Here is a 24,628-nt window from a genome sequence, read left to right as displayed (position 1 = left end):
TTTTGGCAATTTGTGTTACTTTTAATATTTGTTTGTCTTGGGTTGGGTATGAGTTTCTGGTATGGGTTCATGTATATTTGGGAAGGAAATTAATTCCAGGCATTTGCCTCAACCAATTATGCAGCATGTTTACTGTTGATATTCGTCCAGAGGTGAATAGTTGATCTTTTGAAATTATAGTTTTTGTTTCTTGAATTATGTTTAATTTATATCATCAGTTAAGCCACAAGATTATGAGGAACGAAGGTGTTTGGGAAGCTAGAAATAGAGGGAAAGTGAGGAACAAAAGAGGGAAAAAAAAAAAAAAAAAAAGCAAAGTGAGGAACGAAAGGGGCAGCTGCAACTCCGCCATTTCGACAGATTTCCGTTTATTAAATTATTTTGTTGAAATTAGAAATAAAAAATAAAAAAAAAATACAGATTTCGGTTTAAACCGAACCGAACCGAACCGAACCGATTTTTATCGGTTCGATTCGGTTCGGTTATACCTTCATAATAGGTTTATTCGGTTTTATAAATTTTAACAAATCGGTTTTCGGTTTTATCGGTTCGGTTCGGTTTGGAACCGAACCGACCGATTGCACAGCCCTAGGCGGGGCGAGATTTCAGGTCTGATTTTTGGAGAAATTATTATTAATAAGCACAGTTACAAAGTGGACTCTTAGAAGAGATATTGAATGATATATTGGTGAAACATATATATATATATATATACATATATATAGCATGTAGGTGAAGCCAATATTAAGAAGAGAATCTTTATTTGCCAATCAAGAAAATCATGGTCTCAAAAGTTTCAACAAATTATCGCAATTTCTCTTTCTAATTAGTAGAGAGAGTTCCTTCCTCCTTGGCTTTCTTCCTTGAGGCACTTGGCCTCTTTCTCTGCTGATCAGTCCCTGTTTCGAAAGTGGATTTTTCCCCACCACTTTCGGTAGTTTTTGTTTTTGTCTCTGATAGATCCAATATTTATCAGAAGGGCTTTTGCTTTGATCGATCTTGACTCGAGATGGCTGTTTGCGGACCTAGCGATAAACGTTTTAGGCTTAAACCTTTGTTTTTGGGCTGGGTGATTAGATTTTAAACCTTTCTGTGCATAGATTTTATATTATTTTTTTAATGGCCAACTTAATGTCTTATTTTATCTTGGCCTTTAGCTTATACCTCAGCCTTTTACGCAATGAATATCTTATCTTCAAATATATATATCATGCAACGGCGTTCTGTATATCCTTACTTGTAAATGAAGAGTCATTTAGCCCCTGTATCCAAATTAGTCACCATTTAGTGCAGTATTGCAATTAAATAAACAACTGGCTTTATAACAAATCCATTATTTGAGTAAATTGGAAATTTTTTTTTTTTTTAGGTACGAGGAAATAATTCTTATTTAGTACGATATGCCTTTAAACTTTCATCCATCTTGGTACATTAATCAATTCTTTTTCCTTTTCCATAAAATTGGAGTTAATTGGACTTATTTTTTTATTTTATGATTTTTCAAAATGACTACTCACTCTCTTTTACAAAAAAAATACCATTCTTATAGTAGCCATCTTAAAGACCTTTACCCTCCTCGACTGGAGGTTTTCACAATCATAAGCATGGATCATTGATTTATTTATTTCTACCAAACATTACTCAAAAGTTGAACAACTTATAGTAGCTAATACAATCACCACAAGTTTGGAGATACTTCCTAATAATCTATTAAATAACAAATAAGCCAAAATCATGATAGGTCCCACATTTAATCACAGATTATTGATTGAGTACAGTGCATGAAAGAAATTTCCATAGTTCCTAATGAAATTGATTCTATTGAACAGTAAAGCTAAACTAATCTGTAAGAGAAATGGAAGGGGTGATGGGCATTATGAACTTCTATGGCAGACTCAATGCTGTGAAATACTTTGAGCTCTCTCAAGCTTCTAATGCAAAAATTTCTAAGTATGGCGAATCAATTTCTAGACTGTTGTTACCTTGTGGGAATTACCCAATTTCATTCCAACAGAAACCAAGGTTTCCAGTGACCTGGAACTGTTGGCCAGGAGATCTTCATCAATCTGAATTGCACCCTGCACAATGTCCCCTTGTTTAGATGCTAAATGTGTCTAAATTCTAAATCTCATTGCAAATAGAGACTGTTTCTGGGACAAGTGTGCAGTAATGGCATTTATCTAGATAATCAAAAGAAGCATTTTATATTGAGAAAGTACCATCTAGCACTAACCTTTTCAAAGACACAAATCACTGTACTTCCTCCGAATGAAAAATATCCGAACTGTTAATATACACATGCAATGTCAATTAAAAATCCAGAATTGTATTCATGTGAAAAAAAAAGAGTCTCTGAGTTTAGATTATGAATTCTAACCTCGTCTCCTTTCTTGACATAGTCTCCTTCCTTTTTCGAAAAGGTAATGCTGCCAACCATTGTTGCTCCGATTGCAACAAATGCCACCTTAAGCAAAAATACAAAGAGAGGATTTGTGTCCATGTCAGCCAACTGAAAAACTGCAGCATCTTGTAAGATAATTGTAGAAGCTAAACACATGTCAGAGGTTAAAGCTACTGTCCAAGTAAATGTCAAGTGTGCTGCTTGGCTTTTGCATTAATCAGGCACAGCATGAGATACAGTTATCTATCGATTGGATTCAAAACTAAGCAGAATAACTCAACAAGACTACTTGAATGTCACAACAAAAGGATAATTTTGAACAAACTTGAACAACCTAAAATAAAAAATTGTTCATAATCATATTGTTCAACTTATTATCCCCCTTCCCTTCCCTTCCCTTCCCCAAAAGCCAGATGAAAAGAAATCAAGGAAACGCATTGACCATATTTTTCCACCAGCAGAAAAGTTATATGATGGCATCCATTTATTGTCATATGGGAAGTATTGAAAGTCAGATGATTGTGACAGTAGACCTTTCCGAATTCTGTGGTAGAAATGATTGATACAACTCGCTTATTCTCTGTGAAAACATTACAATACTTGCTATTGACAGCGATAGGATTAACCTGAGAAAGCAAAGCAGGCAGGCATAAGGAGGCATTCTTATAATAACAGAAAAAATAATCACAAACAGCCAGACGTGCTTCATTAAGTTGCATAAATCCACGTACTGTGTATAAATTTCCAGGGATATTTACAAACTTCTCAATGGTTCCAGAAACTGGTACATGAAAACGGTGATAATCCTGGAACAATGAAAATAAATTAAGACTAGAAATGCAGAAATCTTATACATAGTTTCAGGAAGTTCTAGTATATACAGAAAATAATAAGCCAGTTGAAGAGCACTGAAGTGGAGAAAAATCTAAAAGTTTTACACTCCATTTGCCACAGTTCTCCCCCTTTACTTTTCAACGTCCCAACTATTGCTGAGAGATTGAACTTCAACTATCTCCTGACAAACATTTCCTTCACCATCCCAGCACATTTGGGTTCAAACATGAGCTCCCATAGAACTCAGGAGGGGAAATTATTTGGGCCCAACAAGCTCTTGGATTTCTTATTTTTCTTCTAGAACTTAAAATTGCCAAACCAAATACTCATATTACTAAGTAATAAAGATAGCTTGTGCCAAATACCTGTGGTGCCAATCGAAAAATGACCAACGATCCATTGATGAAAGTACTAGAATTTATTTCCTTTCCCAAAAGGCCTTGAATAGAAAATTTCTGGCCCTATCAATTATACAAAAGCATAACAGAAATTAATTATTATATCAAAAGAATTCATGAATACAAGTGTATAAGAACATATACAGGGGTGAAAAAGGAAGGTGTACAATTTAGGCACCCATTTATATCCTAATTTTCACAGTGATATCACAAATTTCAGCAGCTCTGTTTCAAGAAATAACACTGTAATATACCATAATTTGCCATGTAATTTAGTATCTGCAAAATTACCACATGACTTGCCATATACAGAATAGTACAGAAGCTACTAAAAGTTTAACATAACTCCATCCCATCCACAAAATTTTCTCATTCTATGACGTAACAATTTTCAACTTAAAAAACTACTCTAGAAAACAAGCCATACTCCATTATCTATGAAAGGAACGGACAATAGTAGAAGTGAACTATAATCTTAAAATGCAAGTGGTAGAAATACCTTGATCCAAAATCTTAAGCTATCTTCTATATTTTTAAATGCCATCAGACGGCAATCAGCTGCACAAACAGCAATGTCATCTCGTTCCATGAAAGCAATTGGTCTTGCACCAGGCTTCAACTCCCTTATGAAAAACTCATTGAATGTCTGCATGTGGAACCGTTGAAAATGAACAATCTATTTAGGATTCAGCATTGTTAACGAAATATGACGCCTCCATGAAAGGGCCATACTAAACAGAGAACAAAATTTTCAGTTGATCATCAATAATGTGATACCAAAGAGGTTTGAAGGAGAAAAAGAATTCTCAGTTTCCCGATTTAATACCTTATGGGAAAAAAAATTCAACTAAGTCAAATCAATTTCAACCATCAATCCAATATCCCATTTGCTTTGGACATTTGAACTACAATGCTCACATTCCACGTGATTGCAATGAAACACTCGGGATTACGTGGATTATGAATGTGTGGCTTCCAGAGGGCTATAGCACGTCAAGCTCAGTCATGCATTAGGTTATTCAACTTTAGACCCCACACATTTCCTTTAGATGAGCTTAACTGACTTAAACCTTACCAACCCAAAAGAAAAAAGAAAGTTTGCTTCGGTGCTTTAATCAGGCTCAACTTGTTCATAGACATGGTAAACTGTCTACACTGTACACAATCAAGTCAATAAAATTACCATATAAGGTACCAAATGTCTACATCAATAATTCAGCTGCTAAATATCAACGCATTGAAATTTTTTCAAATATTCATTGGTCTCTTAGATAACTGAATTCCATAACCAATCAAGATCCATAATGTGGTTAAAGACTTACACTAGATGACAAGGTAGGCCACATGGAATTCAGTTATCCAAAAACAGAAAGATGACTAAGAAATAAAAATTCTGTATAAATCAAAGCTCAAACACAACACTTAAGGAAGAGAATTCTTTGTGCATAAAGATTTCAATCTGAATTTGTTTACCTCAAAATGTTCCAAAGGATACTTAACTTCATCCAGATTGATTTGATCCTACAACATCATAAATGAAACGAAATATGATCACGTCAATGAAGTGTGTATATGAATTGACATGGAAATAGAAAATAGAATCCCATATTTAAATATAACATTAAAGTAGCCAAGAATAATGAAACACATATTACACGCAAACAGAGATGAATGTCATAGGATGGAAATGTATATTACAGTGTTACCATAAGTAAACTAGTAAAGCATCATTGCCTCCAAGGATTATCCTTTTGGTTGGGATTGGGGAAACTCGGTATCAAGAATCTCTTGTTAGGAATATTAGCATCTAGAAAACAAGAATATCGAAACCTGATATAAGAAAATCCTAGAATTAAGCTCAAGAGTCATGATAGAATACTCTGCGCAAAAACGACCACCTACATACCCTAACATCAGATTCCACTATGTATGTGTACAAAAGAAAAGCTCCCTATGCCAAATGATCCTCCTACAAACACAAAGCACCCCATGCTGCCTAATCCTCCTACCAACCCCCCCCCCCCCAGCCTCCTTCCCAAGCAACTCCATTCGACTTCCTACCATCTTTAATTCTTAACAACCATCCTAAGCATAAGTCAAAATAATACCAAATAAAGAAGGAAAATAAGGGATCAAATATCCTAGAAAACTGAAAAATGAATTAGAGATGACCAACTGTTTGATTTCTCTCTTACAGGATACAAACTTGTCATCAAATCTCTTCTTTTTCACAATATTTTCAATGATCAGGATTTAAACATAACAGAGGCAATGCATCATTCTTGAACATCAAATCAAAGTATATATAAAATGAGAACATGAACATCAAATTTCAAATATCAGCCTATAGCACTCTTCTTGTAGCAAATGCTTTTATAACCAAGAGGAAGCAAAAAAAAAAAAAAAACTGTATCAATATATTAGCCAAGCTGTTTCTCTTAATCTACAGAAAAGAAGAATTAGCATGTGAGAAATCATAGAATTAACAACTATGATCACAGATTGCTAAGCAAGCAAAACCATACCTTAAAGAACTCAATAAATTTTGGAATGTCTTTTGCAGATTCAACAGAATTCATTTTCCTTCCTTGCTTCTCAGAAATGCTAATCAAAAGTTCTTTAGCACCTGCATCCAAATAACCACCATATATTGCAAGACTGCAATTAAGCAAGCTACATATCCACAATTTTTAAATTGCCTCTCATGTGTTTAGGACCATCCTTTTGAATAACATTAGTGAGGAATGATATATGATGCATCAACCACCACAGAGGATGTTATATGCTAACAGCATTATGACACGGATTATTGGTGCAAGGAGAAAACCAATTCTTGGAAGGATATGAGCTGTGTACCAATGACAAGGAATGATAGGAGAGTGGTTTTGGAGCAATGAAGATCAATCTTATAGTACACAATTTAGCTTTGGGGGGGAAATTGGGGTTGATCTTGCAGTAAATACCTTTGTCTATAAGACGAAGCCCTATTTTTGATTGGTATATTGTTCTCATTGACATTACAATCTTTCCATCAATTAACTCCTCCACCAGTCTCTTTGTCCTCCGATCAAATACCTAAAGCAACAGTTACGAGCATCAGATATCAGTACCACATGCAAAGAAATATAACGTAATAAGAATGCCTTGTATTCTATGCAAATGCACTAAAATTGATGCAGGAGCAGTGAAAATTGTCCCAAACAATTCTATGATCAATAATATGAGTAGATTTAGTTTGATTTGTTTTATGAACATCAATTGAAGAATTACGTGTGGTCCATGGCCATTTCCCAAATTGTTTGTAATTTTCCAGGAGCACAATGTTACTTATAGAAAAACTAGATATAAAAATAAGTAGTTAGCTTCGCTGTAAAAATAGCGGGAACAGTCATTCTTCTGATCCTTGTATATAAACAACTGTAAAAGGCCTGTTGCATGAAAAATCAATAAAGCTAACTACCTTTCCCTCCTAAATTCTCTTCTCTCTCTCTCTCTAAATTTCTTTTCCTTTCTTCTAGAATTCTCTTCCCTTTCTGTTTAGATCTGTTAGGGCTGCCTAACAATTGGTATCAGAGCCGGCGATTCTGGCTGGAATTAGTTCACGAAGAATCGCAAGATGACAAGGTCTCAAATTGTTAGCGCCGACGCGGTGAAATTGGCGGAAGTAGAAGAGCAGTAGCGAGAATTGCAGAATAATTTCCTTCGGAATTCCGAAGAAATCAGAGTGCTAAAAGACAAGATGAGACTGTGTATAAGAGAAGAATTGATCGCGAGCACCGCTGGCATCAAGAATTCTGTTCTTGATGAATTAAAATCCTTATTGATGCATCTGGTTGGAAATAAGGGCAAAGGCGGTGGCAGATGATGGAAGTGCAGCTTACGGTGATGAGGATAGAGGCATTTTGCCTAAGCCTAAAGAGCAGGAGAGCACCTCACTGGTCGGGGGAGCTGCTGCTAACGCCAATTCGGAATCCAAAGGTAATCATCTCCCTAAGATAAAATTGATTACGTTTGATGGACATGAACCCAGAGCATGGATTAAAAAGTGCACTAAATACTTTGAAGTCTATAAGATTCCTAAAGAACAAATGGTAGGAATAGCAAGCCTCTTCTTAATGGAGAAAGCAGATGCATGGTATCATAATTGGAAAAAGAATGAGAACTCAGATATTTGGGAAATCTTTGAGAAAGACCTATGTGCACGGTTTGGTGAGACCGGATTGGTAGATGTCGTGGTGGAATTCATGAATTAGACAAGAAGGCAGCGTGGTGGATTACCATGACAAGTTTGAAGAATTAAGAGTTAGAATGGAGACATTGATGCCAGGATTAGAGGAATCTTACTTCCTGTCAGTTTTTATTGGCGGATTGAGAGATGATATTAGGCCTATGTTGAAGATATTTAAGCCTAAGACCTTGCTGCAAGCCTGGGAAAGTGCCAAATTACAGGAGTTGGTGGAGAATAGCAAGAAACCTAAACCATTCCTTAAACCATACCAGCCAAACACAATGTCCTATAAAACTAATGCTTACAATCCTGGCAAAAGCTCTTTACCTAACCAGAATTTTTCATATCCACCTAAACCCCCAAATTCTGAATCAATACAATCGTGGAAATTGAACCTTCCTTCTATGGCCAAGAACTCCAATACTCAGTCACCCACTTCAGCCAATTCAAACTCAGCTAGTGTCAACCAACTACCACAAGGTAAAGGAGGCCACTCAAACCATGTTTTTGGTGTGGGGAGAGATACTTCTCAGGGCACACCTGTAAGGCCAAGGCCAAAACGGTTATGGCTGTGCAAGTAGAGGAGATTGAAAGTGAGGCGAATTAGGAGGAGGGACAAGAAGTAGTGTCTGCAGAGCAAACAGAAGACTCCAATGATGAGATGACCTTACCTATTCATGCATTAAGGGGCAGCTAAGGGGCAGATACAATTAAAATGCTGGGGAACTACAAGAATAGGCAACTGGTAGTGCTCATTGACAATGGTAGCACTAATAGCTAATAGCAGAAGAGTTGAGGCTTCCAGTAGTTACCAGCCACGTTTCAGTTGTTCCTGTGGCAGATGGGAGAAAGATATCTAGTTTTGGGTTCTGTAAGGGCTTTGAGTGGAAAATCCAGAATTTTTCATTCTCATTTGACATGAGAATACTGGATATTGGGGGATTTGACATGATCTTGAGGGTAGATTGGATGAGAAGTTTCAACCTGGTCTTATTTGATTTTGAAGGAGCTAGAATCACTTTTAAGAAAGATGGCAGATTGGTGACCTTACAAGGATTGACTGAGGCTAATCCTCCACCTCCCCTGCTGCAGTGCAAGAATCTGTCCTTGCTAATGCACAAGAAAGAAGCTGATTTCACCAGCCTCATATTTTACACACTGATGCAGCAAGATGAAAATGAAGATCAACCCTCTGCCAGTTACAGGACTCTCCAGCCAACACCTTCTAATGAGCCTTCTCAACTGCAGTTACTGTTACAGAAGTATGCAAGCATCTTTAGATCCCATAACCACTCCATTCCCTTGCAGCATAACTCTAAAACGGTAAATATAGGGCCTTACAAGTATCCACACTACCAGAAAGAGGAGATTGAGAAATTGGTGAAAGAGATGTTGTCCAAAGCTATCATTAAGCCGAGCAAAAGCCCCTTTGCTTCTCCTGTGTTGCTAGTGAAAAGAAAGATGGCTTTTGGAGGTTTTGTGTGGACTATAGAAGACTTGATGAGACCACTGTAAAAAAGGCAAGTTTCCCATCCCCATTATCGATGATCTTTTGGATGAATTACATGGGACCAAAATTCTTCTCCAAAATAGACCTCAAAGCTGGCTATCACCAAATTTGAATGGAACCTGCTGATATTCCCAAGACAGCCTTCTGGATGCATCATGGGCATTTTGAGTTTAATGTCATGCCATTCGGCCTTACCAATGCTCCAACCACTTTCTAAGCTTTAATGAATTATGTGTTTCAGCCTTACTTGGGAAAGTTTGTTTTGGTGTTCTTTGACGACATTCTTATCTACAGCAAATCTTAGGAGGATCATTTAAGGCATTTGGAGCAAGTTTTTCAGGTATTGAAAGACCAACAGTTGCATGCCAAACTATCTAAATGTTCCTTTGGTCAATCTTCTATTGACTATTTAGGACATATCATCAGAGTGACAGGATCTAGCAAAGATTAGAGCTGTGATTTCTTGGCCCCCACCTCAGAATGTGAAGGAGTTAAGAAGTTTTTTGGGGCTTACGGGTAATTACAGAAAGTTTGTGAGAAATTATGGTCTCATTGCGCAGCCTCTTACTGAATTGTTGAAAAAGGAAGGGTTTACATGGTCTTCTACAATCCAGCAAACTTTTGAAAATCTCTGGAATGCAATGGCTTCTGCCCCTGTTTTGGCCCTTCCGGATTTTCAGCAGCCCTTCACAGTGGAAACAGATGCTTGTAACAAGGGCATGGGGGTTGTCTTGCAGCAGAATGGTCACCCTATAGCCTTCATTTCAAAGGCTTTTGGACCGAGGACCCAAACTCTCTCTGTATATGAAAAAGAATTGCTGGCTATAACCTTTGCCGTCTCCAAATGGAGGCATTATCTAGAGCAAGGGACATTTTACATCAAAACTGATCATGAGAGCATTAAATTTCTGCTACAAAAAAAATTGCATGCCCATTTACAGCAGAAGGGGATCTCTAAGCTGTTGGGTCTGGATTATAAGATAATATACAGAAGGGGGTAGAGGACAAGGTTGCCAATGCTCTATCTAGAAGACCTCCTTCACCTACTCAGCAATTGTATACTCTCACTTCTGCACCACAGCCTGCCTGGGTACTTTCAGTTTTGACAAGTTATGAGCAAGATGCAAGGGCTGTCGATCTCATTCATCAGTTGGCAGTGGATGTTCAGGCAGTGAATCACTTTCAGTTGAAACTAGGGTTGTTGTATTATAAAGATAGACTTTATGTGGGCAGTTCTACTGAATTGAGAAACCACTTGATTTCATTATACCATGATTCTGCCTTAGGGGGTCATTCAAGGGTTAATTCTACTTACCTGATATTGAGAAGACATTTTTATTGGCCTGGAATGCAATCTGATGTATTGAATTGGGTGAAGCAGTGTGATTCGTGTGCTAGGTGTAAAGGAAAGCATTGTGCTTTACCAAGCCTGCTGCAGCCCTTACCAGCCCCTTCTCAAGCTTGGCAGCACATCTCTAAGGACTTTATTGAGCAATTGCCTAAATCTAAAGACAAGGATACCATCTTGGTAGTAGTCTGCAGATTTACCAAGTATGGACATTTCATCCCTTTAGCTCATCCCTTCACTGCTGCTACGGTGGTAAAGGTTTTTCTCAATCATTCTATAAGTTACATGGGGCTCCTATTTCGGTGGTTTCGGATAGGGATAAAGTTTTCACCAGCCTTTTTTGGAAGGAACTCTTCAAGTGCTTAGGCACTAAACTCTGTTTCAACACTGCTTACCATCCTCAAAGTGACGGTCAAACAGAGATTGAACCAGTGTTTAAAAGGGTATTTGAGGTGCATGGCACATGATAAGCCCACCGCTTGGGCTGAGTGGATTTCTCTTGCTGAATGGTGGTATAATTCTTTCTATCACAGTGCTATAAAAACGACTTCCTTTAAGACCCTATATGGTTACTATCCTCCTCTAGTTCCTGTGATGTTCTCAGAACAGAGTACTGTGGGATCTCTACAAGATTTCCTCACAAACAGCAGCTAGATGAGATTTTGAATAGTAATCTAGAAGTGGCCAGGAACAGAATAAAGCAGCAGGCAGATAGGAAACGTTCTGAAAGGGAATTTCATGTGGGAGATTGGGTATACTTGAAGCTGCAATCTTATAGACAAACTTCTTTAGCTCTTCAGAAAACATTGAAGCTTGCAGCTAAGTTTTATGGGCCCTTTAAAGTACTGGAGAGAATCGAATCTGTAGCTTACAAGTTGGATCTTCCACCTGCTTCTGCCATCCACCCTGTTTTTCATGTCTCTTTGCCAAAGAAGAAGCTTGGAGATCATGTGGTTCCAATGACTGAACTGCCTAGCAGGGAAGACGATGAGATAGTAGTAGCTCTACAAGCAATGCTTCAGACTCGAGAAATCACAAGGGGTGGGCAGCAGGTATCTCAAGTTCTGATCAAATGGAAGAATCTGTCTCCTGAAGATGCTACGTGGGAGGACCAGCCTTTCGTTTTGGCTCAATTTCCTGAATTTGCACATTCCTTGGAACAAGAATGCACTAAAGGGAGGGGTATTGTTACGTATAAAAGAACTAGATATAAGAAAAAGTAGTTAGCTTAGCTGTAAAAATAGCGGGAAGAGTCATTCTTCTGATCCTTGTATATAAACAGCTGGAAAAGGCCTATTCAGGGCATGAAAAATCAATAAAGCTAACTACCTTTCCCTCCTAAATTCTCTTCTCTCTCCCTCTCTCTCTAAATTTCTTCTCCTTTCTTCTAGAATTCTCTTCCCTTTCTGTTCAGATCTGTTAAGGCTGCCTAACACACAACCTTTTAAGAGAAATTTTCCACCAACTTGTCAAGCATGATAGTTACTATAAGAACAATAGAAGAGATAGTTATGCTAATTTCATTGATTTGGTTTATTTGATAATGTTGGAGGGGCTTGGGAAAGAAGGATTTGAAGCACTAAGAACAATAAAGCACTTGGTGGCTTGGGACTGGCAACTATTATAACTCAAAATGAAGTAATTGAAAATAAGTTTGTCAATACTCAATTATCACCATTATCATCAAATAACAAATTTAAGTTCAGGGAAAAATAAGATACCAGAATATGCGAAGCACTGGACCCAGAGTTCAAACCAACATCATATTTCGAAAAGTGTGCCCATTCACTTAGTTTAAAAATCCAACTATCAAAAAATAGTTTGAATGAGCATCTCAATTGTGCTAAAATAATATTACACCAAATCATAATATGAGCTATAATATCAAGACTCAATACCAATAAAGTACTCACCCATATGAAGCCTGTTTATCAGTCAGAAATCCTCCAGTCATAATTTGGTTTCCAGTCCCTTCATCGAAACAGAGACTCAAATGAACAACTGTGTTTAGCCTATCAGAAACTTCAACAATCTCACCACAAACAGGGCAACAAGTAATGAGAGGCTCTCTGCAAGTACCAGAAACAAATATAAAGAGTACTAAGACATGCTAGGACTGTAAATCATTCTCTAAGTTTAAGGACATAAAGAATGTGTGTCATGAAAAGTATTGAAGAAAACTAAGCAAAAATAAAAGGAAAAAAAAAACATAAAAAAGTGCTAGCCTGATATAAATAACAAAAGCCTTTGTTAAACATACTCATTTGATAGCCTCAGTATATTGAATCAGTATCATGATAGAAATGCAGTGCAAACTTCTCTAATGGTATTGCTAACAAGAGCTCTAAGAACAGCACACTGACAAGAGATTGATCGCCATATAACACAAGGAAATAATAAATAAATAAATAAACAAGGGGCTTTCAGGTTAATAATTGAATAGTAGTAGATGTGGAAAGAATTCAATACAGCTTCTACATACTGTCAGTTGACCAACAAAGAAAACAACGCAACTGATTTAGTGTGAATTTCACAACGTATGATTATACACATGTTATACTGAGGGATTCATGCTCATTCATAAAACACTTGAAGACTAGACGACATATAGAGAAAAGGATCCTTTTGGGAAGTGGAAAAGAAACAGTTTACAACACTCTTACACACCATTCCCAGGGCAAGAAGAGAAAGAAACTTGATTTAGATATAATTGACTTCTAAAGGAAACACATAATTTCATGTAACAGATACTGATATATGATATTCATAATTCAAGCTTACAGCCTCTGAATTTAAAAGGTTGTTACTTTTCTTGTTGAATAGCAAGAAGGTCAGCCAACTCATCCATGCTCACAACACCATCCCCATTCTTGTCAGCAGCTTTAAAAAGCTCCTCTTTCTAGTAGAGAAGATAAACATAATGCTAAGATAGTGTAATTCGCCAACACAGTATTCTAAAATATAGCATATATGCTTGATGATAAATTTCTAGACTTAATTCCTAAAATCCAAATTAGTCATGTTGAAAGTTGAAACACATGCAAAGCAAAACTGAAACTAGAGAAATTCCATTAATAATTTCAAAAGCATGAAAATTCAAATACATAGAGATCCGGGTGTCATTTGAAAGCCAAAAAACTACAATTTTGAATTCACAGCTAAACCTAAATCCAAGTCTCCAAAGTAACTTACTGTCGCCTTTACTTCAACGTGAAATATATAGAAAAATTACAGTTCAAATGGAAGTACATGTGAGCATACCTTGTTAGCTGCCACTTGATTGCCAAAAGCTTTGATCAAATCAGAGAACTCAGAGAATGAAAGCTGCCCATCTTCATTATAATCCTACGCATTTTAGAAGGAATCAGAACTTGAACAAAATACAAAAGTAAAAAGTCATGACATTCATGAAATATTTTGAATTGCAATGTCAGCAAAAATTTATAAAAAGAAATTAAGAAAATGAAACTCTTTATGTATTAAATCATAAATATAAACTAAATTTTAATCCCAAGACTAAAAGAAAACAAAATGCTTTATTGCAGTCAATTCCAAGTTCTGCTTTGATTCTTATGCAATATATGCAACACAATAATTACTAAATCAACTCCATTAACTTGAAAATGAGGGCAACCTTTGGTTTAGGAACCATAATGGACCTAGAAAATTAAATAACTGAACAGCTACCAGTCATGAGATCCAACACATGCATTTCAATGGTACACAAAAACATCTAAAGCATGTGATTGCAACTGATAACACAGATGAATGATATGGTTTGTTTTTTATCCCACTAATTGCCTGCCCTCACTCCCCAATTTTGAACCATGTCTCAATATTATTGCTGCTTCCTAAAAAGCAGAAGTTTCTAGCAAATTGTATCAAGAGGTTTAGAACAGCAGCAATTTATTCCACACATTCATGACATGGGTCTTGACAGCAAAGCAACTTAGCATGTAAATATACTTATGTAATATTATATGTAAACCATACCATGATTGACAAGATGCGCCTTGCAAAGCTTTTCTCTGTTTCAATTGGATCCTGCCAATTTTTAGATAAGGTTAAAAAATAATTATCAATTTCACACACTCAAATGAGTTATAATTTTCATATTGCACACCTCAACAGAACATGAAATAGAAATTTTGCCAACAATTATGCCAGATGAAGAAGGATCAAAAAGTTCAAAGACCTCAAAGTCAGAATCCAAATCCTGAAAAAAAGGAAAGAAAACAAAAAGTGAAGAAAAAAAATGGATGAAAAAAGAGAGAAGAAAATAAATAAAGAAGCCATAGATGCCAAATCCAGAACACATGCAACTATCAACACGTTAACTCTCTTTATCTCTGATTATGAATAAACAGCTCGAGGTATAATGGCAGAGACACCAATAGAAAAAAGAAATATCAATAAATAAATAAATGTGAAAAGAAACGCCATATATTGTCAACAAATCATTAGTAAAACCTTGTTTGACCCTGTCAAGTGACCACTAAAAGAATTGCAATTGATGGAGCCATATGAATCTCATCTAGGGCCTAACTTTTTTACTAGCTGCTAGAAGTCTTCACAAGTAAAAAATTTACAATAAGTCGAATCACCTAAACAAGTAATTAAAAGTTTGATCCAAAAGCATAATTATTCCATTTTGCATCACAAGTTTCAAGGTGTTTTTAAAGATTCCTCATGAAATTCAAAAAAAAGTAGTTCATGTTGTCTGATATAGGAAAAATAATGCTAGATTTACTTTTTCCTTTCTTTTTTTTTAGAAAAAAAGCCTAATATTCTTTTTGAGGACTTAATTGGGGAAAAAAAACAAAGAAATCATCTATAAGGTGAGCTGGTATAAAGGCAGTTAGATATAATGATAATCTTGGACTACGATTTGAATAATGTCTGATACTCTGATTACATTAACGTTATGCAGCAAGGTTTCTCAAGACATTGAAGGATTACTATCACAGCAGGAGGAGAAGCTGAATTGGCAAGCTAGAATAACTTATTCAAATAGAGTGATTAAGCATGTGTTAATTGCATATCCACATACTTACAAGAAGTGGTTTTGTGGTCAAGCAGCTTACCCGTGTTAGAAATTCAAGCAGATCAATCTCACAATAGCCTATGAGATTGTTCTTCGATATTCTATTGGTCTGCACATGGAAACTTTGATGAAGTAAAGAATAATTTAAGAAATTATAAAATCACTGCATTTCCATAATAGAAATAATATAGAAACCAGCAAAAGTAGCTTAGATGATATTCCATATCGTGAAAGATCCATTATTACATCAAAGACGTTTGGCAGCAAGGAGTAGTTACAATTTTGCACCAAACTTCAAACCTAAGTTTTGTAGTTTTATAAAATGAAATACTACATCACCAAAAAATTCCATTTGATTTGAAGAATAAGACAAATGATCGCAAAGTGGAAATTTTTAGTCATAGAAAGAGATCATGCTTGTTCCAGAAAGCAGCCAATTAATTAAGGGGAAAAAATATTAGACCTCTTCATCCACAAACATTCTCACTCGTCTGAATTTAATATTGGCCCCACAATAACAAAGATAAATCACCCCTTGATCAAACAAACTTGGCTTACCTCAAATACGGAGATCCTAGCAACATGAGGCCCATTTCTTTCCAAAAGAAGTTTCTTTTCCTGTACGTAAAATATGAGCTCACTTTTAATAGATGCAACAGTCACTAAGATCTACATAACCTATTAATTGATTGACACTACACCATGTTTATCTACAGAAAGCTTGCTGAATCAAGCATATGCTAAATAAGTGTTAAAAGATCGAATAGCTGGGCAAATTTTAAAAATAAAAAAATCTGTAAATGGAGTTTCTCATTCCATAATGGAAAAATCATTAAAAAGATAATAAAGTAAGTTTTTTCAGTTACCAGGATTATAGAGATTTTTAACAGAAGTTAAATTTGACAAGTGAACCAGTCCAGCAGCAGCACAAACCAATGAGTATTATGTGTGGTAAAAAAATTACTGTTGACCTATTTCACGCAACAACTTCTTTAACTTTATACATTATGGTACAATGCCTAGCGCATAGGCAATGTGCACAAACTCTTAGCCTAATTGTTGCTTCCCTGAGATAAACGAGCTTTGCATTGTCCATCTTTTTTACTTATTCAGAAATGGCAAATCAAGTAACAATATAAGCTTGGGTTACTGAACACGTTTCTCATCACAACAGTTTCTGTTGCGAAATATATCAAAATGTTATTCAAAGTGCAATTCAATCTCTTCACAGGCTAACATCCACTTTCTGCTAGATGATCATCTTTTCATGGAATTGCTGAAAATATATAAGTTTTGAACAATAGCAAGATGATTTTTGTTAATCCTAATTTTTGGGTTAATATTGCATTGCTTATGTTATTGTCCCAAAATTTCTGCATAAAAAATGGCAAAAATGTCTCAAGCCTTCAGACTGCACCATCAAATCGATTAAATATAATTAAAAATTACAGCATTGTACAGCTGAAGCAAAGTAAAAAATAATGCAGTATGTCAACAACATTTTCACTTAACCAGATTAGATGATGGGATGGTTTAAGTAAAAGTGTTTAGCTTTTGTGACCACAATAAAAAGGTATTGAAAGAAGTACTTACTGAGTTCCAAACAGGATTTTCCGTGCTGCAGTACAAACAAAACACGATCAGTCAACATTTGTAGCTACACAAAAGTCAGCAGTTACTTAAAGAATGAAAAGAACTTCTCAAAATTTTTAAAGCAATATTTTCTGCTTTGAACATTAAGTTAACACGAATAACAGGTCACAGATACATGACAAAAAATGACATGGTGTTAGTTATAAAATTCATTCTTTCTATATTGTGACAGCAAAAACAACAATATCACAAGGACTATACTGTGCAAATTACATGAAAATATGAATTAAAAACCTGTTTGCAAGAAACATAACGCTCTTACATTATTGATGCAATGGTTATAGCATGATCATAAAAGAACTATCCTTAGCCGAAACCAAGTAGATTGATTAGAAAAGATGTTTGGAATATTGTCCTCTCACACAAAGCATTAGATAGAGACAGATAGAGATAGATAGAGACAGATAGACAAAGGGAGAGACGTGCTTAACTGATCAGAAATCTCTGTGCGGAAAGTCTTCTCTCCAAGTGAAACGCAAGCAAACCACTTGTCTTTAAACTTCATCTCCGCCTAAAACCAGCAATTACCAAATTCAGTCTCTTAGCATAATTCAAATCAAGGTGAGAAAATCACAATTCTATTTCTCCTTAGCCCATAGACTTCTTAAATCACTGAAATTAGAAAAAGAAACAAACAACACATACGCTAATGAGAGAAATGAGAGCAATTCCAGCAAAATCCTCAGCAGTGAGGAGTTTGAGACAATAAGCACCAGAAACAGAGCCTTTTCCATGAGAACGACGGAAAATGCGACGGAAACGATGGTGATGGTGACCGTGGATGTGAAGCTTCTGCTTCAGTCTAGAAAGATGTGAGGCTTCCTCTACCTCTGGAAGAGATTTGGAGCTTCCATGACCCATTTTGCTTCCTCTTTCGTGTACCTCTATCTCTCCCTCTCCCTCGCAGATAGCTTCTGAATAGAATAGTGAATTCAAAGTGGGCTGGTGCAATATATAGACCAAAAATATCTTTTACAATTCCTTTATACGTGTGGCCCCACCCACTAATATCCATCCGTTGAACAATCACCCGCACCACAGGTGTGGGAAATTTCTTAGCCGAAACAATGTTTATGGGAATTCGTCGATAATATTCCGTAGGTGGGGTCTACCATGCCAACATTTTTTTTTTTCAGACTTGGGAAATACACGAACTACGATTCATCTTTTATTTTTTTGTGGTGATGTACGCCCCGAAAAGACCTTAATGTCCATACCATAACAGGTTGTTTGGATTGGTGGAAAGGAGAGGGAAAGGAAAATATTTGGAGGAAAATAAAGGGAAATTCCACTTCCCCTTATTTAGATATGTAAGGGAAAATAAATGGAGAGAGATATAAATAGAAAGAAAATAGAAAAAGGAAATAAATTTGTTGTCTTATTTAGAAGTCCAATGAAATAAAAATAAAAATTAATTAATATTTATGTTTTCCATTTTATACATGTTTTTCACATTTTATATTCAAACAAGGCGAAATAATTTTTGCTCTTTTCTATACAATTTTGAAAATCTTAAATGTAAGAGACAATTTTTATGAGGTAATTATTAAGACTACTGTTTTGTTTGAAAGCAAGACAAAAGAGAGAAATCCTCGGACAGAGGGCCAAGAGATGCCAGAGAAATAAATTAATACTTCAACAAAAATAGAATAATAATTATTTTTATATAAATTTAAATTTTTTGTTTTTAATGTAAGTTAAAATTAAGTAGCTTTTAGATATAGAAATGTCAATAATAATTTTTTTATACAATAATAAATTATTTAGTAAGTATTTATTTACATTTAAAAATATATAAAATAGATGAAGTCTCTATTTGAGTCTCATTATTTATCCATTTAGTAATTATTCAAATTATTATGTGACCATTGGGCTTCTATTAAATGAAAACATATCATCTTCATTTAATCGAAATTTAAAATTAAAATTTAGAAAAATAATGATCCATGCCATTCTTTTCTTTCTGCCATTCATTTGGATGCAATGAGAAAAAAGAATTATATTGATTTTTTTTTATAAAAATGATCAAATTAGCATTCGGTTTATTAATATTTTATTTAATAAAGAAAATAATATTTATTATTTCTTGTTACATCACAATAAACAACCAGGAGTCTTTCTCCGAAACGTAAAAAATAGAGGCAAAAATTCTCGCAACAAGATTTACCAATAGAATTCCCACCAACGCTGTCCAGAATACCTGAAAACACCACAATAAAAGAAAACAGATGCAAAATCCATCTCTCAAAGCGGACAGGGATACAAACCGTCTGATCAAACAACAGAAACCCTCTCCTAACATGCACATATGAAAGCAAAACGATAGAACTCAAAAGAAAAGGAATTAAAGAGAAGCTACTTTTTTAAGCACAAAACCGACGATTTCTCTGTCTCTAAGGGTAAAGGAATCCCAACATCAACCATCATAAAAATAACCTGTGTAACAACTAGCAATTTGGTGACCTAAAGCCAAAAACTCAATGCAACAACCGCACAGCGGCACCAACCCTTCTTTTTCCTTTCTATTTTCTCTTTTATATTATTTTTATATAATTTAATTTAATAATATTTTACATTGAGAAATTTCCTAAAAATACACAAACAAAACTTTTATGTTTATTCTATAATGATAAGTTAACATTGAATTGTTTAATTAATGAATAAATTGATATTCTTTAAAAAATTATTTATAAGAAAAAAAAAACTGAAATGACATGGTAGTAAAATATTATATTCAAACAATAACCAGGTCAAGGTCTGGTTAGTGTCGGCTACCGTTTGTCACGATCCTCCGCAGCACATAGTATAGAGGAGCAGTTGATGTCTATTCAACAAAAAATAAATATGTATTTTATAAAAATATATCCATTTATCTATCATTTATCTTTAATTAAAAATTAATATATTAAATTGAATTTTTTATTCTATGATAATTTAACTAGTCTTTTATTATAAATAAATTTTTAATAATTAAAAATATGATATAGTTTTAGTTGTAAGCATTACTTTCAATTGAAAATAATTAAAAATAAAAAGTTCTTATACAAAGTGTAAAAAAAAATTAATTAAAATAATTTCCAAACCTTAAAAAAATTTTAACATTTAACAAATTGACCACTACAAAACTCTCACAAATTCATAAAATTTATATCTCATAACTCACTTTATCCTTTTATCTGAATCCAAATAAATATAAATAAAATAAAATAATATATATATAATGGGGCAAATTCACAACCTCAGAATTTGGCCCATCAACTGAAAATGCCAGGCATATAAAGAAAGTTCAGTTTCTCATTAACTTCAATGGGCTAACTTATGCCAATTAGGCTTGACAGTTTAAAACTACATAGAAGAGCACCAAAAGATCCATGAAACATTTTTTGCAAGATCAAAGAGAGAAAATCTTCAAATATAGTATTGGCTATAGCATCTTAATTTTGTAAGGTTTCCACAGTCCCTTGACAAGTAACATATCAAATCTACTCAAACCTACAACACAACTGTATAACACATCCAAAAGAAAAGCTAAACATATGTAGCAAACAAAGAATATGTATAGAATCAAGAGAAAAATAAAATATCTTCCATGCCATCTTTAAGCTCCTCAAATCAGCCAATTCAATCCCAATTATCTCATATGTGTATGCTCTACTCCAGAATTTTATTCTTCGGACTTGTTGGATGACTTTCCAATCTCTCGGTAGTCCTACACCCATACGGCGAGTGATCATCATGGTTCCCATGTTTGCTGGAGTTTCCACTCCCCACATTATGTACATTTGAGTAGTACTTTTTTAGGGGAGTAACAGGAGCCCTTCCAGTTTCAGGGCATCCATGTGAGGAAGATGGAGTCAGACAGTGAGGTTCATGAGCCAGTCTCGAAGATTGATAGCCATGCAGATGGTGTTGCTGGTGGTGTTGATAATATTGATGATGGTGCTGTCTGTGGTTGTTGGTTTGGTGGTGAAGGGCATTGAGATTGTAGAGACTTGGAGAGCTATGTACTTTATGCATACGTAGTCGAGTATTACGATTATGGCAGCTATTCATGAGAGTGGGTTCATGGGGCACAGCATCAACAGCAATATTGTCGGGGGAAGTGCCTCTCGGAGAAGTGCAAGCAGAAATGCTAAAGCTGGGGTGATTTGCATTGATATGGGGAAGCCTCAAATTGGAAAATGAACGAACTGTATTATTGAGGGCATCGATATAACATTGTTCAATTACTCGAGGATCTGCAGGGATATTTTGGTTCTCAAGTATGACAGGATTGGAAGGGAAAAGGAAAGCTCGAAGCTTTGCAGTTGCTTCACTTCCGTGGCGATCATATTCATCAAACATGTGTTTCACATCCTCATTAGTTCGAACAGAGACCAACACATCAAAATCTTCAGGTATTACCTGGTACTTCAGGACCATATCCGCTTCGAATTCCGAACTAAGCTTCTTCATCAACTCTGTATATCACAAAACATGACAGTCAATTAGGAACCTATTCTAAATGGGAACACAAAAACAAGTATTCACCATGACAATAAAATTTAACTTCACTATGACAATCAGAAGAATAACTTTAAAGATCCCATTTGAAAAAATGGACTAAGCCAGGAAAAACTTCATTAGGAAAAGGGGAGGCCCAGCCAGACTTGTTTGGTCAATAGTGACCAAGACCAAGGCACCATTGATTCACTAGAATTGTTAATCAAAACACTGAACTGACTTCTAATAAGTCAGTACTTCAGCTGTGTTCGGCAAGAATTGTAAAAATAGTATTTAGTAGTCAAAGCACTAGTATTTAATAATTGAAATAGTGGATTATAAAAAATTACTTCTGGTAACGTTTATATAATTACTGTCTCAATATCTAAAACAGCAGCTACTACAACAGTTAATATGGTCGATCAGAGCCTTCATTGCCAAATATAATAGGAAAAAATAAAGAAATATAGATTTAACAATTGAAGCCTAGGCAGAGAGTAATTATAGTGTAATAACAGCCATTTAACTAGGCAATCCTACATGGAACGACAAAACAATAATGTTTAAACACAAAGATATGATATTCCAACGGGTGGATAAGTGAACTCTAACCAGCAGTTTCTAGGCAAATGTCTCTATCTTATTAGTTTGTTGTACCACATTACATGCTGACACGTATCTTCTCCTAGGAACATGGCAGAAGAACCAAAAAATTTTAAAGTGAAGAGGGTTTGACAACCTCATATGCATTCTCCAAGTTAATCCATCACACTTCTCAATCATGATTCCATATATCCATAAAATCTAAAGTTGACTAATCATCCAACACCATTATTTCTTTTTCTTCTGAGCTTTTTTTTAAGGCAAATGCAATTTATCCCAATCTCAACAGAAGCAAGGAGCTATCAGCTAACAAGTGCAAGCTCTCTATTTCAATTCAATCTCTTAAGTAATATATAGTTAGACAGTGAGAAATTTAAAATTTCAATACTTTTTCTGAATTAATTTATTTTGTATGATGAAGTGACTGGGCGCCTGACCTGAGAAGGTAATATCTCTAGGAACCGCAACGAAACGCGTCTCGCCGCCAACATACTTTAGGTGGCCATCGGCGGATATCGGCAAGATTTTCCCGCCATAACTACACAAGAACTTCATCCTACTCTTCGGCGACAATACCCCAGATACTGGTCCAACCTCATTAGCACCTCCGCCGCTGCCGGCACCACCACTAGCGACAGCTTCATTATCCATTTTTCTCGATTATCTCAAACCCCACTGTCTTCGCGCCCTGCAAAAATCAAACCAAATTAAAAAATGTACAGCTTTCTCTCTCTATCTAAAAATCAACACTCAACCATCAAAAAATTTTTAAAAAAATCAACGACAAGAACTCGTACTTGTACGCACAGAAACTGAAATTGGGGTACAAACAAAAAGCGAAAAAAAAAATTAAATAAATATTTAGAAGAATGAAGACGAAATGGCGAGGAGGAGACAAGTGATTGTTGGGTAAAACAAATGGGGAAAATAGAAGAAAAAAAGAAAATTTTATGGTGAAAATGCTAATTATACACTTACGGTGGGCTGGCCGCAGCTTTTTCTCTTCAACTTTCTGGAAATTTTCAGTTTTGAATTTGAATTTCTTAAGAAATCTTCGCAATTTCTCGGCCACTCTGTATTTTTTTTTCTTATATTTATATATTTCGGTGTTATTGCGGCCCTGGATACAACTCATAAGACGACGCTTTTGAGCTGCTTCTTCTCTTGAATGACCCCTCACTGTTTTGTTAATTTTCGAAATTACTAAAATAACCTTTTATAGTTTATACTCCTCATATATTGATTATTTATATAGAATTAATCATTTAACATTTAAAATAATAATAATAATAATAATAATAAATTATTTAATATTTAAATTTATAAAAATTATAATAATTAATTTAAATTAATAATATATTATAAAAAATTATTTAAAAAATCACATTTATTATTTTTTTAAATAACGATCAAGCGAATCACGCTTATATCAACAAAAATGTGATATAGACACGATTAAGTATTGATATAAATATAATATAATAAATAAATTTTATTAAATTTTAAATATAAATATAACTCTTTTATTATACTCTCAATTATTCATTGTAATAATTTCATTTCAAAAATATGGGCCTAATTTTATTTTTCATAATAATTAAAAAATAATTAATATAATTGAATAGTAAATTTTATTTAATTTTTTCTAAATTTACTAAACTATTTCTCGAAGTCATAGATTTACTTTTTGAATGAATATTATATAAAAGGCAAATAAAAAATCTAATAATTAATTATCATCTTAAAAATTAGTGTTTTAACATTTAAGTCAAATAAAAAAATATATCTTTCTAGCATCTTTATAGGATATATTAGCATCTTTATATAAGATAAAAAGAATGCTCAACATAATATGACGCAAATATAATTAAGCGAAATTTATTTTTTCATTTATTTTATGGAAAATAGTTTTTGATATTTAAAATATTTTAAAAATTTAATTAATAAAAATATTTTTAATAAAAATATATATTTAAAAAAATTATAAACAATTAAATTAAAATTTTGAATTAATTCGATTCCATTTGAACTAAATATTACTCATTACAATAGTTAATTTTATAAAAAAAATTAAATAAATTTCTATAAAAAAATTAAATAAATTTCTATAAAATTATGTAAAATTTT

General features: G+C 34.5%; 2 protein-coding genes across 2 annotated transcripts; both read right to left on the bottom strand.

Annotated features, from left to right (window-relative positions):
* Window positions 1-1,566: 1,566 nt before the first annotated feature.
* On the bottom strand, window positions 1,567-18,475 carry LOC110624825 (phosphatidylserine decarboxylase proenzyme 2). Its single transcript, XM_021770172.2, has 21 exons — window positions 18,062-18,475; window positions 17,848-17,927; window positions 17,357-17,381; window positions 16,322-16,381; window positions 15,804-15,872; window positions 14,843-14,935; window positions 14,713-14,763; window positions 13,981-14,064; window positions 13,527-13,618; window positions 12,633-12,788; window positions 12,441-12,525; window positions 6,597-6,708; window positions 6,159-6,259; window positions 5,107-5,154; window positions 4,133-4,279; window positions 3,601-3,696; window positions 3,133-3,207; window positions 2,935-3,027; window positions 2,378-2,464; window positions 2,234-2,284; window positions 1,567-2,078 (listed from the first exon to the last, which is right to left on the bottom strand). Exons 1-21 carry the CDS (start codon window positions 18,275-18,277, stop codon window positions 1,968-1,970), a joined length of 1,932 nt encoding a protein of 643 aa, XP_021625864.1. The 5' UTR covers window positions 18,278-18,475; the 3' UTR covers window positions 1,567-1,967.
* A 2,339-nt stretch (window positions 18,476-20,814) lies between these two features.
* Window positions 20,815-23,640, bottom strand: LOC110624511. The gene is made up of 3 exons (XM_021769708.2): window positions 23,480-23,640; window positions 22,939-23,189; window positions 20,815-21,876 (listed from the first exon to the last, which is right to left on the bottom strand). The coding sequence occupies exons 2-3, from the start codon at window positions 23,150-23,152 to the stop codon at window positions 21,068-21,070; spliced, it is 1,023 nt and encodes a 340-aa protein (XP_021625400.1). The 5' UTR covers window positions 23,153-23,189; window positions 23,480-23,640; the 3' UTR covers window positions 20,815-21,067.
* Between the last annotated feature and the right edge of the window lie 988 nt (window positions 23,641-24,628).

Source organism: Manihot esculenta, chromosome 10 (assembly GCF_001659605.2).
Source record: "Manihot esculenta cultivar AM560-2 chromosome 10, M.esculenta_v8, whole genome shotgun sequence".
Lineage (NCBI taxonomy): Eukaryota > Viridiplantae > Streptophyta > Magnoliopsida > Malpighiales > Euphorbiaceae > Manihot > Manihot esculenta.
The sequence above is the reverse complement of the archived record's forward strand: the minus strand, read 5'-3'. Positions and strand labels throughout refer to the sequence as shown.

Excerpts from the sequence above, each read along its gene's own strand:
- LOC110624825 (XM_021770172.2), bottom strand. The coding sequence starts at position 18,277 with ATGGGTCATGGAAGCTCCAAATCTCTTCCAGAGGTAGAGGAAGCCTCA. Across the intron at positions 15,873-16,321 it reads CTAGGATCTCCGTATTTGAG|ACCAATAGAATATCGAAGAA; the intron begins GTAAGCCAAGTT and ends TTCCATGTGCAG. Across the intron at positions 3,208-3,600 it reads TTTTTCGATTGGCACCACAG|GATTATCACCGTTTTCATGT; the intron begins GTATTTGGCACA and ends TCATTGTTCCAG.
- LOC110624511 (XM_021769708.2), bottom strand. The coding sequence starts at position 23,152 with ATGGATAATGAAGCTGTCGCTAGTGGTGGTGCCGGCAGCGGCGGAGGT. Across the intron at positions 21,877-22,938 it reads TAGAGATATTACCTTCTCAG|AGTTGATGAAGAAGCTTAGT; the intron begins GTCAGGCGCCCA and ends TGTGATATACAG.